We start from the raw sequence: 18,097 nt of genomic DNA, 5'->3' as shown, positions 1-18,097 counted from the left end.
GTCGACTTGGCTTTTGTAGTAACGCGCATTTATCAACAGCATTTGAGATTTTGGGACGTGTTACTCAATCGTGTTTTTTTTTTTGTTAAATGATAGGGGTGAAAAGTGTATTTGAATTTTTTGTGTGCGCATTTTATTATTTATTTCTCTAATAAAGCTCGAGGTCGAGCCGAGCTTTATAGGTTATTGAACATAAATATATGTGCAACTTTGATTAGTTATGCTAATAAGTTGAGCTCAAACGATGTTTCGACAACCGGTCTTGAACCAAGTATTGAGTTATTTGAGTTGATTCGCAATCCTATCCGTTTATTCTTCTGGAAAAATATATATTTGTGGAACTTCAAAAATATAATCCAGTTCTCAAGGAAAAATGCATTCTCTGAGAGTAAAAATGTCTTTTTTTTCTTTTTTTTTTTTTGTGTGTGTGTGTGTGTGTGTGTTTTGTGAGGCTACTGCATATAGTAGCTGAGTTAGAATTTTAAGTTTGAAAGGACGAATGTTAATTTTTTTTCCCAAGGTGCAGTTAATGCTATTATACATATTTTTTTTTCTAAAATAACGGAGATTTGAGAAATATTGAGAGAAGAGGGGTGGGAATATAGCCCCTAACCATATGTTGACTCCGCCAGTGGCTTTGTAAATAGTCATATGCGGAGCTAAAATAAAATGAAATTATAAGTACTCGTGGCCTTTAACATTTGCCACATTTAATTCAAGTTGTGCTCAATCTTAGATTTTCAAATTTTGTGTTTTGTGCTGAGTAAACTGCAAATACTACCCCTGTGTTATCTCGAAATATCAAAAAGCCCCCTGTGATAAATAAACTAGCAAAAACCCCCATGTGAAATTTAGTCAAAGGCGGAATCCCCCGTAGCTGATTTTTTAGACTTGAAATGACAAAATTGTCCCTCAAAATATATTTATATATATATACATATTATATGTATATTTATTCTTTTTAATTTATTTGTTTAGAAATTAAAAAAAATAGTAAACAACTAAATTGATTATTTTTTAAATAAAATAATTAAAATATTTATAAAATATAAGAATTTATTAATTGCAAGACTCGAGGGGTATTTGTGTCTTTTTATATCAAGTCAACCCTCAAATAGTTCCATAGGGGGGTTTTTGCTATTTAAATAATTTCACAGGGGAGGTTTTTGCTAGTTTATTTATCACAGGGGGATTTTTGCTATTTCGAGATAACACAGGGGTAGTTTTTGCAGTTTACTCGTTTTGTGTTGTGTGATATTTCAGTTTTCTTTTCTTTTTTTTTTTTTTTTTTTAACGAGGGTGGTGATAAATGCAGAATGTGTGTTTAGAAAATATAGGACTTTTTTCAAAAAAAGAAAATCAAAATCTAATATACCCCCATCTTATTCTTTCATACTCTTTCTTATAAGTCTCCATCGACATTACTTTGGAAGTACATCACACAATTAATCATCATTAATCACAAAGAACATGAATTTATTGGTTTTGGATGATGGTAAGACTGAAAGTGAGGTAAAAAAAATCATTTCGTGCGAAAGAACGTTTCCTGTTTTCTGTGGTAGATTTTATTATTATTATTATTATTATTATTATTATTATTATTATTATTATTATTATTATTATTATTATTATTATTATTATTATTATTATTATTATTATTATTATTATTATTATTATTATTATTATTATTATTATTATTATTATTATTATTATTATTATTATTATTATTATTATTATTATTATTATTATTATTATTATTATTATTATTATTATTATTATTATTATTATTATTATTATTATTATTATTATTATTATTATTATTATTATTATTATTATTATTATTATTATTATTATTATTATTATTATTATTATTATTATTATTATTATTATTATTATTATTATTATTATTATTATTATTATTATTATTATTATTATTATTATTATTATTATTATTATTATTATTATTATTATTATTATTATTATTATTATTATTATTATTATATTTTGAATTTTTGTTTAAATTGAAAAACTATTAAAAAAAATGTTAAAACACTAATATGATTTACTAATTGCAATAAAGCCCAGGGGCATTCTTGTTTTTTTACGCTTGGTCAAAGATTAAAATGACAATAGGTGCAGTGTGCTTCAAAAAATGTTACAAGGGAGTATAAGTGAATTTTTTTTTGATAGGAGGGTATTTGACAATTAGAGGTTTCACATGGGTGGTATTTGCAATTAACCCATCTATATATCAGTGTTCTAAATATCGGTCGTGGCGGTCGATATATCGGCCGCCATATCGGTATCGGTTATAAACCTTTACGATTTTGTTGAGGCGGTTTGGAATATCGGTTTTTTACGGTGAGGCGGTTTGCGGCGGTTTTTTGGCGGGTCAAACCGATATATCGGTCAACAAATCGGTTTTTTTTTTTTTTTTTTTTAATAAATTTAAATTAAAATGAAAATATGTTTTGATTTTTTGTTTTTCTCCAATTTTTTCAACTTCCAAAACCTAACCAAGTACTACCCCGCAATTTATGTTTTTTTGTGTTTATATTAATTATTGATGCGAAAGACTTGCGTAGTATTTGTATTTCGTAAAAATCTTTTATTATATTATGATCTTATTATTTTTAAATTTTTGTTATTTATTGAGTAATTATAATTATATAATAACATATGAATGATAGGATAGAATTATGTTTAAATATTCTTTTATATATATTTTGAGTATTTACAAATATTTTTTTAGAAATATATTACACTAAATTTAAAAACCGATATATTTCCGATTTATCTCCGATAAATCACCGTCGCGCCGATTTATCGTGTGGCGCTCCCAAACCGCCACGTACCCGATAACCGCCTTTTAGAACCTTGCTATATATATATATATATATATATATATATATATATATATATATATATATATATATATATATATATATATATATATATATATATATCACGCGGAAAAGAGAAACCAAAGTAATATAAGGAGATGTGTGAGAAAACAATGAATTGCTTTTATTAGAAACATTGAGTTGAGAGAGCACAAGAGAAGAAAGAAAGAATGGTAATGAATATAAATTTCAACCAAACAAAGCCATCCACTGTACAATAGTGTAAGAACAAACACTTGCAATTACTTTTCACTGTCTAAAATCTTCTTTGTCCAAACAGATAGTATTGTATCTTTGAGCCACTTCTAGTACTTGAAGATATAGCAACGAAAATATGGAGGATAACAGCAACAGAAGTAGATGAAAACTGGTCCAACACGCAAACTCTGATGCTTTTTAATGCTTGAAGAACCTTATTCATGAATAAAATAGTTGCTCTAAGAAGTTGGTAGCGGAAGCCTTCTTTTATTCGGAATCCTAGACTCACTGCTGCAAATTGAACAATTAAAAATCAGAAGATGGTATAATTAAGTGTATGTGGATGGGTAATTAAATGTATGTGGATGATTAATTTAGATAACGACTTACATTTTTCAGAGTTTAATAATGGGTTGGAGGAGGTGGGGAGGCGTAGATGTATGCCGGTGGTGGAGGTGATGAGTACACATATGGTGGTGGCGGTGACTTTACAGGTGGTGGAGGTGATGAGTACACATAAGGTGGTGGCGGTGACTTCACGGGTGGTGCACTACTAGAAATCCGCCTTTTAGCTACGGACGAATCTGTCGCTAAACAACATACATCCGTCGCTACCACATGGTTAGCCACGAATATCGTGCCTTGCAAAATCCGTAGCTAAAAGCCGCGTCGCTAATATTTAGCTACGACTAAGTATAATCCGTCGCTATCTATAGCGACAAAATTATCTGTTGCTAATGATCGACAATGACGTTACTAAATTCGATCGACGATGACAACATATTCCGTCACGACACCCATTACATTCATTACTAAATCCGTCGCTATTTAAAACAACCATTCTAATTAGAGACGCGTACATCCTTGCTAAATCCGTTGCAAAAAAATAGTAAATTTAATAAAAAAAAATTAAAAAAATTAAAAAATAAAGAAATTAAAAAATTGAAAATTATAAATAAATAAATAACTTGTTTTTTTTTTTTCTTTTCAAATACATCACTGCCTTGTTTTTATATTTACTTAATATCTTCAATCCTCATTACACACTAAAGTGCAAAAGGTTTAGCATAAACCGAAATCATAAATTTACAATTCTTCCTATAAGAACTGCAAAGACCTATATCCATTACCATCTTCATCTTTCTCTTCATCTCGGTCTTCTATTTGTGCATCTCCATTTCCTTCTCCATCAACTTTTGTCTCAGACCACACTGCCTGATACAATAAAAGTTGAAGTAATAAATATACATTCACACAAAATTCATATCTTATAAATGAATAACTTCGCAAAGATGTATATTATTTCTAAAGCTAAAATAAATATCATTTGTGCTCCCAAACTTATGCAAATTAATTCAGTTTTACTAGAGAGAAAAAAATATATAAGAACAAAAATGCATTCACTTTAAGAGCACATTAAATAAAATTAATGCATAAACTAACTCAAAAAGATGAAAGTGAAAAAAATATTACCAGAATGGGAGGAAAAAAAACCAATGGACCAACACAAGCATGCTTGCTATAAAAGCTATTAAATTAGTTTATTTTCCACTTACAGAGCAAATATAATTGTAGTTTGCAGCTTGAGACTCCTGGTCATGAATCAAATCAAACACATATTATTAGAATCTCAAACATATACTTCTAAAATAGATTAAGAAGGATGGCTTTGGAAAAAAATGAATAAGCTAATTATCTGTTAGTAAAATTTGTTAGATAGCTGCCAATAACTGCAGTGTATAATCTGGACATAAAAATCCTCATTAAACACACATGAGCGCAACTCGAACACTTACACAAAGTTTGGCAGAAAATCTAGCGATATGTTGTTCGGTAAAGGTGGTTCAACCTTATTCTCTGATGTTTTCCTGTGATCATAAAAAAGAAAAGAAAATACTTATAGTCAACTTATCAAATGACACTGCAAAGAAAATGGAGCTATGCAATTAAAAGTTTTAATAGAGTTCAAGAAGTATAATATACTCTTTCAGCAATTAATAATGAGGTCATAGACAACAATATAGAGATTACATTAACGCAAATCCCAATAGATTAAAACTGCAAATTGGTAATGTGCAGTTCATTAGAGAATGCTTAAGTCCAGTCAAATAAATAGCAAATAGAGGAAGGTTATTACTAGAAGTGGACCTTTTCGGCCAAGATAAAAAATGTAATATGTAAGTGTAATATTAGTACAAACTACCAACATTTAGAACTCAAGTCCAATTCAAAATTAAGCTAATACACCATCTTAACTAGCTATGTCAATATTTACTTAGAGATAGTGATAGGCCATTATATATATATATATATATATATATATATATATATATATATATATATATATATATATATATATATATATATATATATATATATATATATATATATATATATATATATATATATATATATATATATATATGTAGTATTCAAGCACGAAATACTTACTTAACTTTGTTTTCTCTTTTCCAGCAACACAATTAACCACACCCTGCAATAAAGTGAGTTGACTTAACGTTATAACATACTATGCAAGTATATGAAGACACATCTTTCGTATAATGTAGAAGCACACAATGCTAAGAAAATTTTACCAATCTTATTGTAAAATTAACAATACCTCACAAACCAAAGCTTTCATTAAAACCTGAAAATAAGAAGAAAAAAAAATATATTACACAGTACAAAATCAACAATGCACTCTGTGTCTTCGGTAAAAAACAAAAATAAAAAAAAAGTTAATAATTTTAATCGAAAAGTAAGACCAAACCCTTATATACAAAATCCATCTTGCACTGTCGAAGAAAAAAATCCGCCCTGAATTCTCCAAACGGATAAAAAAAAATAAGAGACCATAAAATAATCAACAAACACACAACAAGGATGAAAGAGTTGTCATAAATTTTGGTCCAAATAAAATTCGTCCAAATAAAATTGGTCCTTCAGCATATCTAAGTAAAATTGAAGGGAAAAAACCCTAAATTAGAAATTTGTTAATGCTAATTGTGAAAGAGATCGAAGAGGACACAAAGAGATTATTTGAGAACGAAATCTATAGATCTATAAAGTGATAGAAAATAACAATACCTCAATTGGAGAACAAATGGTGGTGGATGCTCGTATTCTCACAGAGATGCACGGACGAACGCAGAGAAGAAGGTAGAGAGCGAGAGACAAATTGGGCAAAATTTGAGAAATACATTTTAAAGAATAAAAAGGAGAATAAATGTGAAAAAGGAAAAGACGGGAATAATTTTTTGTTTGAATAAATTCATTATAATGCATATGAATTTTTAGAAACAAATATAGAGACAAACGTCCGTCGCTCAATACTTACTTTAGCTACGACTTTGATGTCCATCGCTAATGGGTTGTCGCTGAGTATGACATTACAAATGGAAAGCGACGTTTTTATCTTCCGTTGCTAATTCTATTGCTAAATGTTGCTTTTAGAAATAGAACAATTATCCGTCACAAATTGCCGTCGCTAAATCGCGTTTTTCTAGTAGTGGTGGAGGTGATGAGTACACATACGGTGGTGGCGGTGACTTCACGGGTGGTGGAGGTGATGAGTACACGTACGGTGGTGGTGGTGACTTTACTGGTGGTGGAGGTGATGAGTAGACGTATGGTGGCGGCGGTGACTTCACGAGTGGTGGAGGTGATGAGTACACATACGGTGGTGGCGGTGACTTCACGGGTGGGGGAGGTGATGAGTACACGTATGGTGGTGGCGGTGACTTTACCGGTGGTGGAGGTGATGAGTACACGTATGGTGGTGGTGGTGACTTCACCGGTGGTGGAGGTGATGAGTACACATACGGTGGTGGTGGTGACTTCACGGGTGGTGGAGGTGATGAGTACACGTATGGTGGTGGCGGTGATTTTACGGGTGGTGGAGGTGATGAGTAGACGTATGGTGGTGGAGGTGACTTCACAGGTGGTGGAGGTGATGAGTACACATATGGTGGTGGCGGTGACTTTACAGGTGGTGGAGGTGATGAGTACACATACGGTGGTGGCGGTGACTTCACGGGTGGTGGAGGTGATGAGTACACGTACGGTGGTGGTGGTGACTTTACTGGTGGTGGAGGTGATGAGTAGACGTATGGTGGCGGCGGTGGGGACTTATAGACGTAAGGAGGAGGAGGTGGGGATTTGTATACGTAAACTGGTGTTGGTGGTGGTGGAGACTTATAAACGTAAGGTGGAGGAGGTGGGGATTTGTATACGTAAACTGGTGTTGGTGGTGGTGGAGACTTATAAACGTAAGGTGGAGGAGGTGGGGATTTGTATACGTAAACTGGTGTTGGTGGCGGTGGAGACTTGTAGATGTAAGGTGGAGGAGGTGGGGATTTGTATACATAAACTGGTGTTGGTGGCGGTGGAGACTTGTAGACGTAAGGTGGAGGAGGTGGGGATTTGTATACGTAAACTGGTGTTGGTGGTGGTGGTGGAGGAGATTTGTAGACGTAAGGAGGAGGTGGTGGGGATTTGTAAATATAGGTCGGTGGTGGTGGTGGTGGAGATTTGTACACGTAAGGAGGGGGAGGTGGAGATTTGTAAATGTAAGTTGGTGGTGGCGGCGACTTATAAACGTAAGTCGGTGTCGGGGGTGGGGGAGATTTGTAAACATAAGTAGGTGTTGGAGGTGGCGGTGACTTGTAAACGTAAGTCGGAGTTGGAGGCGGTGGAGATTTGTAGTAGTAAGGAGTAGGGCTTGGCTTAGGCTTAGAGCACTCTCCATAAGGAGTTTTTGGTGCATAAGCAAATTCTTTAGCAAATAGCACAACTTGATACTTAGTTTTGGACTTCACTTTAAGTTTAGATCCTTTCTTTCCGGAATGAAGATCTGTTGGGATATTGCATTTTGACCCCTTTGGTGCAGCATGAAGTTTTGCTTTGCATGCCTTTGCTCCATATTTACTATACTCAAACCCTTCAACTCGAATACTGTATTTTCCATTGTTCTTTGTTTTGCCATACGCCACTATTTTTGTGTCACCTGCTTTGCACGTGACCTCCACGACAGCACCTGTTCCACGTGTGTTAAAAATTATTAATTAAATAAAATGTTTGCCATCTATGTTAACTGGTATGTAGATAGATCAATATTACAAATAATGACTAAATTATTATTTTATAAATTTAATTCACAAAAAAGCCGTTCCACCATGTTAAACATATTGCATATGTCTTAAAACAAAATGTGGAAGATTCTTCATTTGATTTGTTCAAGATTGGACCACATATTTAATATATTTAGAAAATTCAAATTTTCAGACAAATAATCTAGAATTTGACAAGCACATATTAGTACGTGATCGAGTCAACATTTAATTATAATTCCGTGATAATATATTATATTTATAATAATCTACACGATAACTAATGCATGCATGTATTAATTATATATATATATATTATATATATATATATATATATATATATATATATATATATATATATATATATATATATATATATATATATATATATATATATATATATATATATATATATACCTGTAAGATGTTTCTTGTGATGGGACTTCAATGGGTATGTCCAGTCGTAGCACCTGTAACAGTATACTTTTCCGGTCACCTTAACAACCAATGGGTGATGAACCGGTGGTGGTGATTTCACCGGTGGTGGTGGTGATGTGTAGTGGTACGGTGGTGGTGGTGATTTCACCGGTGGTGGTGGTGATGTGTAGTGGTATGGTGGTGGTGGAGATTTCACTGGTGGTGGTGGTGATGTGTAGTGGTACGGTGGTGGTGGTGGTGACTTCACCGGTGGTGGTGGTGATGTGTAGTAGTACGGTGGCGGTGGTGACTTAACTGGTGGTGGTGGTGATGTGTAGTGGTATGGTGGTGGTGGAGATTTCACTGGTGGTGGTGGTGATGTGTAATGGTATGGTGGTGGTGGAGACTTCACTGGTGGTGGTGGTGATGTGTAATGGTATGGTGGTGGTGGAGACTTCACTGGTGGTGGCGGTGATGTGTAGTGGTACGGAGGAGGTGGTGACTTCACATGTGGTGGAGGAGACTTATAGACATATGGTGCTGGCGGTGAAGGAGAAGGTGGTGGTGGTGATTTATACACGTAAGGTGGTGGCGGAGAAGGCGAAGGTGGCGGTGGAGACTTGTACACATAAGGCGGTGGTGGAGAAGGAGATGGTGGTGGTGGTGATTTATACACGTAAGGTGGTGGCGGAGAAGGCGAAGGTGGTGGTGGAGAATTGTACACATAAGGTGGTGGTGGTGATGTATACACATATGGTGGTGGTGGCGGAGAGTTGTACACATACGGTGGTGGCGGTGAAGGAGATGGTGGTGGTGGTGACTTATAAACATACGGTGGTGGTGGAGAAGAGTAAACGTATGGGTCAGCAGAAACCATACTAGAAATAGCCAAAACGGCAAACGCCACGGCCAGCAGCCCATGTGGCAGTACTACACGGCCAATCGAGGCAAGGCCTCGGCCATGATCACTCATCATTCCGCCTCGGGAAAATGCCCACCAGCTCCGATCGATCGATTTGAAATCGATTATTATTCTCCTCGATCGGCTTAAGATGAATTACTAATTAAAAGCTGCTTAGTTATGAGAAGGGATGATTTGAAATGTGATAAAATGAGTTGGTATATATAGTGAAGCAGTTGATCGGAAACATTCGTTACAATAGAGCTGTCAATTAGTGACTAATTCAACATATATTTAAATTTCATTAATCTAATTCTTGGTGAAAAATATAAAATTAATTAGTTGAATGAGGCTATAACAGCTCGACTTGTCAAAGACTTTATTTAATCCCATAGGCCAATAATATGTCGACTTTGATTTTTTCCTTGTGTTTCTGTTTATTTGGTAAAAGTTTTTTTATTAATAATTTAATTTATTATTAATATTTACACTAACCATGCAATATTTTACAGTTGGTTTCCTCATCATCACAATGAACCTTCTCATGAAATAGCGAGATAGTTCACCATAGTTAAATGCTACACCTGGTTACTTACATCCGATAAATTTAAACTGTAGATTTGATAATAAAACAAAAAGGATTATTTTACAAACCTTAGAATAATACCCCAGAGGAAATTCGGGTCATACAAAATGGATATTCTATGGAATCTATTTGATTTCGTTATTGTTAACTTCGTGACTTTAAATTCATTAGACGGAGAATATCTAGAGGGCTGGGTGCTCGTAATTATACAAAAAATAAGGGGATTTTTTATCGTAATTAGACACTACCTCAGGGCTCCTAGATTTTTCAAGATTGATTTTTTGTTTCATGTATTAATTATAAACAATGCATCACAAATAAATCTTTAATTCTTATTATTTTGAGGTAGTCAAAACGCAACTAAATAATCTATTTACCACAAATAATAATTTTTGAGCTTTCTTGTGTAGGTAATTTGGATATTTGTCAAATTAACTTATTTTATTTGGATATTCTTATAAGTTTAAAAAATATGTATTTTTTGTTTGGCTTCAATCAAGTCAAGTTTTTGTATAAACTAAGTTCTCAATAAAACCTTTAATTTAAATGCTCCAAATTATTCCACAAAATTAAACTTAATTTTTAATTTTTTTGGATGCCACCATTCTTCCACAAAGTGAAGACTTTTGTAATTTGCATTACTATAAACGATTTGTGAAATAATATTTTGTCCAAAAGGCATGTGATAATCTCAATTATGAGAATAGCCATGTGGAAAGGAATCAACCATTTGTGCAGCATTCTGTTAATGTGTTATGGTCAACACTTGTAAGTTGTAACAAATTATTAAAAACGTAAATTAAAATATAATATAATATAATCTATATTTTTCTTATATTGGAATTTGATTTTGCTTGAAGATTTAGTTTGGACAAATTTAAATTTAATTTCTCAATAAAACATATAACTTCAAGCCTCATAGTTTCAATCTTAAGAAATATATATTTTTTCAAATATTTTTGAGTTTTGAGTCTTTTGACATTATACCTACTATGTAATTCTTGTGTCATTCAATCAAGAATATATATAATTCATCAAATAATAAATAATATCCATATATATATATATATATATATATATATATATATATATATATATATATATATATATGACCAAACCTAATATTTCTTAATCAAAATATCAAATGATAAATAATATTTCACCACATGGAAATGCACATCAAACACACACACACACACAGAAATCAGCACATATGAGCATATCCCATTTCGCAGAAAGTCAACAATATTTTGGATCATCAAAGAGCCATCAAACAATTGTAAAATTCTAACCGATATATATATATATATATATATATATATATATATATATATATATATATATATATTATATATATATATATATATATATATATATATATATATATAATTGTTGTTATTATTTTTATCTCTTGTTTTCCAACCTATTTTCTCAAATCTTTATTTGCTTAATTTATTTAATATTAAATTAAATATTAATGTTGTTACGATATCACTAATAAATTTTATCATAATTTTTATTGTCAAGTATTAAACTAATCATTATTTTCTCATTTGAAATGTTATTCCATGCATCGCACGGGGAAAAATACTAGTAATAGATAGGTATAACTCACGAACAAACTCTTGAACTATGATAAAATGAGCACATTCTTTCCTATTACAGTTGTTATTGTCTTAAACTTTTTTGTTTTTCAATTTTGAAATGGTATCCCATGCGAGAAGAAATACTAATTTTCTTAAGAATAAAATCGGTATATATAATTTTTGAAGTATCTTATATCTTTACGCTCATTATATATAATCATTAATATGCAACAATCTAGAAAATTAAAATTAAAATTCCTAACTTTATAAGAGCATCTCCGACCGGTTTCATCATTTTTTTCACTAAATCCCATTTTTTGTGGTGAGCAAATGGGTTCATCTTCCACCAGTAGCACACCGTTTTACCCTGTCACAAATTTTGGGGGAAAAATGATGTTTTCGGTCTCCAATGGGTTTCAACAAAATTTAGACCAAATATTAAAATAATAATATTTTACCATTTCACCACTTATAGAAAATGGGATTTGGTTTGGTGTTCCATCGCATTTTACTATATATGCCCCAAAATTATAAATCTAATGTTAATCGTAACTATATTCTATTTTATTTCATAAATATTAATTATAGATCTAATGTTAAGTAATAATGTTTTTAACTACATAATTTAAAAATTATGTTATCAATTTTAAAAATTAATGTTTTCAATATAAATGTCATGTACTGTATTTCATCAATTAAAGTGTGTTTCGTTAATCATTTTATTATTGCTTGTTATAATTTATTAATAGCAATTAGCGTATTAGTTAAGTAAAGAAATGAACTCATCAACACTGATACCAAAAAAATATACAAATTAATTAAAAATGAGTATATTTATATTATTAGAATTAATGTTTTTATTAATAATAACAAATATATTTATATTATAAAAACTAATTTAGTAATTAACATTAATGTATTTACTAGGGGTCGTAAACGAGCCGAGTGAGCTCGATGAGCCGGTACGAGAAAAACTCGAACTCGAACTCGAACTCGAGTTTTAGCCAGTTTTTAGTTGTCTGTGAGCTCACGAGCCGGCTCGTGAGCCTTATTTACTTTTTTTAAATTTTTTTTATATATATTATTTTTTATTTAAACAATGTATAATAATATAAAATATTATAGAATTAAATAAAAATAATATTTATATATATTAAAATATATATAATTATAATTTATTGTTTATTTTATATTTTTTTTAAATAATCCTTAAAAATAATAAAATAATAATTAAAAAAAATATTAAATAAAAAAACTACAAAATGAGCTTACGCTGGAGCTCGAGCTCGAGCTCGACAAAATGGCACGAGCTCGAGCTTGAACCTAAAAAGAACGAACTCAACGAGCTCGATCTTGAGCTCGACAAAATAGACTTGAGCTCGAGTTCGAGCATGCCAAAAGAGGCAAGCTCGGCTCATGCACACCCCTAGTATTTACAATAAATATGCTAATAAGTTGGTAATCAGGTGCGATTAGTTAAAATCGTCATTCTATATGCTACTTAACAAAATGGTGTTAATTACACCAAATCCTAATTTCACCTCTATATTTGGTAGGAAAAATAGGATTTTGTGGAAAAAATAGGAAAATGGTGAACCGGTGGGAGATGAAAATTCCTTCACCAAAAAAATTGGTGGAAATAGAATTTGGGTATATGGTGATATGGGGATTGACCACGGTGGGTGGCTAAAACCAAATCTCCATAATATATGGTGTCATGATAATATAGGAATTTTGAGTGGGAGGCTAAAAATACCTAAATTAGATGAAAAAATAGCGATATAGCGACCAGTCGGAGATGCTCTAACTTAGTTATTCTATCGAATTTTATCCAAAATGAACCACGTGATTTTATACCAATGAATTGATCGTGGTTGATATACTATCAATTCTTGCCCTAAATAACATTCCTTCAATATTTTGTGCTTGATTGGAAAATGAGATAACGCTTCATTACACGCCATTGACAGTGTGACATAATAGACTCCAGCTGGTCTTTAGTTAATGCATCAATAAATAAATAAATAAATATATATATATATATATATATATATATATATATATATATATATATATATATATATATATATATATATATATATATATATATATATATATATATATATAGACATGGCCACGGGCCGGGTCGGGTCCGGGTCCTACTTTTTTGGGACCCGAAACCGACCCGCGTGGAGGCGGCTCCGGGTCCGGGTCGGGTCCACTCGGGTCCTCTGGGTCTGGGCCGGGTCCGGGTCGGGTCCGGGTCCAAAATCGGTTCTTGAATATTTTTTTTTAATTTAATTTTATTATTTTCGGGTCGGGTCCGGTTCGGGTCCGGGTGGACCCGAGTTTCTAGCCGTTGAAACTAAAAAAAAAAAATTTGAATTTTCGGGTCAGGTCTGGGTCGGGTCCGGATCGGTTCCGGGTGGACCCGAGTTTCTAGCCATTATAATTTAAAAAAAAACATTTTTTGAATGCTCGGACCGGGTCCGGGCCGGGTCCGGGTCGGGCCCGGTTCGGGTCCGGTTTCTAGCCATTGCATTTTCGAATTTTGAAAAAAAAAAATATTTTTTTATTCGGGTGGACCCGACGGGTCCTCGGGTCCACCCGCCGGGTGGACCCGTCGGGTCTCAGGTCCAAAATATCGGGACCCAAAACCGACCCATACATTTCCGGGTCCGGGTCCATGGTCAACGGGGCGGGGCGGGGCGGTCGCCGGGTCGGGCCATGTCTATATATATATATATATATATATATATATATATATATATATATATATATATATATATATATATATATATATATATATATATATATATATATATATGGTAAATTAGGCCCACACCCCTAAGGTATATTTGCATAACTTTAAGTATATATATATATATATATATATATATATATATATATATATATATATATATGTATATGGATATATATATATATGTATATGTATATGTATATATATATATATATGTATGTGTATGTGTCAAGTAGGGGTGGGCATTCGGGTCGGGTCGGGTTATTCGGGTTATTCGGGTCGGGTTATTCGGGTTTTTTGCAAAAAAAAAATTACCCGAACCCGACCCGAGATAACTGGGTACCCGGCAACCGGGTACCCGGTTATTTCGGGTCGGGTTCAGGTCGGGTTCGGGTTTTGCTATTTTCCTTTTTTTTTTTTTTTGAAAAATAAATAGTAACTAAATTTACTTATGATATACATATATATACAGACATATATATATAGAAATATACATATACATATACATATACTGATATACATATATATTATATATATTAATATATATATAGACATATACATATACTGATATACATATATATATTATATATATATAGACATATACATATACATATACTAATATACATATATATATATATATGTATATACACAGACATATACATATATATACATACAAACATAGACATATATATATATACACAGTATGTATTACAGACATATATATATATATATATATATATATATATATATATATATATATATATATATATATATATATATATATATATATATATATAAATTTTTTTTTTTTTAAACCGGGTACCTGATCGGGTACCCGGGTAGAATTTCTATTACCCGGACCCGACCCGGTTTGGGATCACCGGGTACCCGAACCCGGGAAAAACCCGGTTACGTCAAAAATTACCCGATCCGGTCGGGTAATACCCGACCGGGTCGGGTTATACCCGAATAACCCGACCCGAATGCCCACCCCTAGACTGTCAAGTGTATATTTTTAATTGGAGCTTTTAGTATATTTTATTGATAATTGGTGCTTAAAATTTTTAATTTATTGTGTTTCAGACACAAATTGAATAATTGAATAAGTTGAGAGTCAAAACTACAATTTAGAAGAAAAGGTGGACAAAATTGAAGAAGTCAAACATCCGAGAAGGAAATACTGTGCAGTAAAGAAACTTCCAAAAGTTACAAGGAAACTACAGTTTCCCCAATTTTTTCCATCTTATAAAAAGTCATCTCAAGCACAAAATTGAGAGTCAACACACAATTGAGAGTCCTCTTTTTAATTCGAGAGCAGAGAAGCAATAACGAAGACTTTGAAGATTCAAGCATATTTCTTACCTTTCATGACTTATTTTTATTTAGTCTTTAATTAATCATGATTAGCTAAACTTTTTATTTCTAGGGTTTTAATTTGAACCCTATGTGGGATTTATGAACATTTTTTTAATGATTTTATGCAAGTTTTAATTTCGGTTTATTTCTTCTACTTGTTTTATTAAGTGCAGAAACTGGTCACTTTATGTGTTTTTCTGTTATTGTTAATCACACAAATCGGAAGATCGGGTTAATAATTAGAACTTGGGTAGAAGAACCTTTGTAGTATTAACATATGAATATAGTTAATCTCTTAGATAGTTATTAATGAGATTTGTGCTTCATGATGTGTTCTAGAATTAATTGCTTAGGAATACAGTAATTGAATCTATAGTATTAGAATCGTAATACACGCGGAAGCGCGTTATGATTAATTTAGCATCTCAGGTTAGTAATCCGATTTAATAACTTGCATAATTGAAGGGATTGGGGAATTAATAATCACAAAGGGGAAGAATAAAATCCCAGGCTTGTTTCTAATCTTCACATTTAATTGTTTTCTTGCTCATTCCTTTTTAATTTGCTTTAATTTAGTTTAGTTAATTTAGAATAATTACTCAAAATTCGAATGTGTAGGGTGAACTTGATCACAATTGGTAGGATTCAACATCTAAAATTAAATAATTAAATATTATCTGTGGGATCGATACTTGGACTTAAAAATTCATTATATTACTTGTACGATACGTGCACTTGCGTGTAGGTATTATCACCAACAAGTTTTTGGCGCCGTTGTCAGGGAATATTTTAATTATTTATTCTATACTAGCTCTAGATTTGAACAATTTTAACGATTCACCCAAATTTAATTTTTATTTTCTTTTTATTTTAGGTACCGTTTTATGCACAAGATACTCAATCTTGACAGAGAACCGTTTGATCCCGAAATCGAACGTACTTTTCGAGCAGCTAGGAGACTTCAACGCGAATATAATGGAGGACGACGAACGCATAGACGCAGAAGGTTATTTACTCGATGCAAACGGAATTCGAATCCAAGACCAACCCCCACGGCTTCCACTACAACCAGTACTTAGGCGGCGGGCACTTCAAGACTACATAGTCCCTACTCTTAATGCATTCCGCCAAGCATCCAGTATTCACCCATCGAGGCACATAACTTCGAGATGAAACAAGGCCTCTTGACGATGCTCCGAAATAATGGGTTATTTAGTGGATTGGCAGGTGAAGATCCACATCTTCACATTGTCAATTTTCTCGATACCTGTAACTCCCATCGTCAAAACGGCGTTTGCCAACCGAACGTGTTACTTGCCATACTATTTAGTCGGTGGAGCATATTTATAAATTTTAATTAAAATATAATATTTTTTACTAATAGCATGGGTTGAATGCGGATGGGTTTGGGCAAATTGAAGCCAAAATAAAAAACCTGACCCAATATAGGTGCGTTACTATTAGGGTGGAAAGCGAGCCGAGCCGACTCGTGAGCTCGATGAGCCGGATCGAAAAAAGCTCGAACATGGACTCGAGTTTATCGAGCTCAAGCTCGTGAGGTCGAACTTTCTGACGAGCCGAGCTCGAGCCAGTTTTTTAGTTGTTCGTTAGCTCAAGAGCCGGCTCACGAGCCTTATTTATTATTTTTATTTATTTTTATTATTTTTTATATATTATTTTTTATTTAAATAATGTATAATAAAAATACTATAGAAATAAATAAAAATAAAATATAAATATTGAAAAATATATAATTACGGTTTATTGTTTATTTTGTAATTTTTTAAAATATTTTTTAATAATAATTAAAAATATATTTAAAAAAAAAAAAGAAAAACAAATGTGCTTGAGCTCGACAAAATGGACACAAGCTCGAGCTCGAGGTAAAAAAGAAGGAATTCGACGAGCTTGAGCACGAGCTCGAGCTCGACAAAATAGACTCGAGCTCAAGCCTATCAAAAGAGGCGAGCTCGGCTCATTCACACCCTTAGGTACTGACATGGCAAACTACACCTGCCTACTTAGGATTACAAACTACCCTTTCGGAAGGCGCACTATAGCACGCGGGCGAGTAGGTCGGTGTGTTGAGAGAATCACACAATACAAACAAAAATGCATCTAAGATGTAATGACAAAGCAACAACCGCAAAGATAAAATTGTTCAACAATTCTGAAACATGAAAGTAATATTTTTGAGTCTTATGTTATTGTTAAGTGTATGTTTTTACACTTAATCATATCTTTTAATTGGAGCTTTTGGTGTATTCTATTGATAATT

General features: G+C 32.5%; 2 protein-coding genes across 13 annotated transcripts; both read right to left on the bottom strand.

Moving 5' to 3' along the window:
- Window positions 1-3,500: 3,500 nt before the first annotated feature.
- LOC105969673 (uncharacterized) lies at window positions 3,501-9,731 on the bottom strand. Its single transcript, XM_088827515.1, has 3 exons — window positions 8,630-9,731; window positions 6,619-8,139; window positions 3,501-3,649 (listed from the first exon to the last, which is right to left on the bottom strand). The coding sequence occupies exons 1-3, from the start codon at window positions 9,603-9,605 to the stop codon at window positions 3,504-3,506; spliced, it is 2,643 nt and encodes an 880-aa protein (XP_088683641.1). The 5' UTR covers window positions 9,606-9,731; the 3' UTR covers window positions 3,501-3,503.
- LOC148772341 (uncharacterized) lies at window positions 4,073-6,563 on the bottom strand. Of its 12 annotated transcripts, none has more exons than XR_016035168.1 (7): window positions 6,192-6,539; window positions 5,875-5,921; window positions 5,699-5,751; window positions 5,553-5,595; window positions 4,898-4,969; window positions 4,658-4,693; window positions 4,081-4,316 (listed from the first exon to the last, which is right to left on the bottom strand). XR_016035168.1 is itself a non-coding variant. In XM_088827490.1 (5 exons), exons 1-5 carry the CDS (start codon window positions 6,387-6,389, stop codon window positions 4,794-4,796), a joined length of 339 nt encoding a protein of 112 aa, XP_088683616.1. In that variant the 5' UTR covers window positions 6,390-6,563; the 3' UTR covers window positions 4,717-4,793. The 12 variants fall into 12 exon arrangements, 1 of the variants encoding a protein (XP_088683616.1); XR_016035167.1 differs by having other exon boundaries at window positions 5,725-5,751; window positions 6,192-6,528; XR_016035173.1 differs by lacking the exon at window positions 5,875-5,921 and having other exon boundaries at window positions 4,073-4,316; window positions 4,575-4,693; window positions 5,725-5,751; window positions 6,192-6,554.
- Window positions 9,732-18,097: the final 8,366 nt, after the last annotated feature.

This window comes from Erythranthe guttata, chromosome 2 (assembly GCF_056151865.1).
Source record: "Erythranthe guttata isolate IM_541 chromosome 2, IM_541, whole genome shotgun sequence".
Taxonomy (NCBI): domain Eukaryota; kingdom Viridiplantae; phylum Streptophyta; class Magnoliopsida; order Lamiales; family Phrymaceae; genus Erythranthe; species Erythranthe guttata.
This window is presented reverse-complemented; position numbering and strand designations above follow the sequence as displayed.

Coding starts and splice junctions, on each gene's coding strand:
- LOC105969673 (XM_088827515.1), bottom strand. CDS start 9,605: ATGATGAGTGATCATGGCCGAGGCCTTGCCTCGATTGGCCGTGTAGTA. Junction 8,140..8,629: donor TCACAAGAAACATCTTACAG/GTATATATATAT, acceptor CACGTGGAACAG/GTGCTGTCGTGGAGGTCACG. Junction 3,650..6,618: donor GTATGTGTACTCATCACCTC/CACCACTACTAG, acceptor TTTCTAGTAGTG/CACCACCCGTGAAGTCACCG.
- LOC148772341 (XM_088827490.1), bottom strand. CDS start 6,389: ATGCATTATAATGAATTTATTCAAACAAAAAATTATTCCCGTCTTTTC. Junction 5,752..6,191: donor CCATTTGTTCTCCAATTGAG/GTATTGTTATTT, acceptor TCTTATTTTCAG/GTTTTAATGAAAGCTTTGGT. Junction 5,596..5,724: donor TGAAAGCTTTGGTTTGTGAG/GTATTGTTAATT, acceptor ACTTTATTGCAG/GGTGTGGTTAATTGTGTTGC.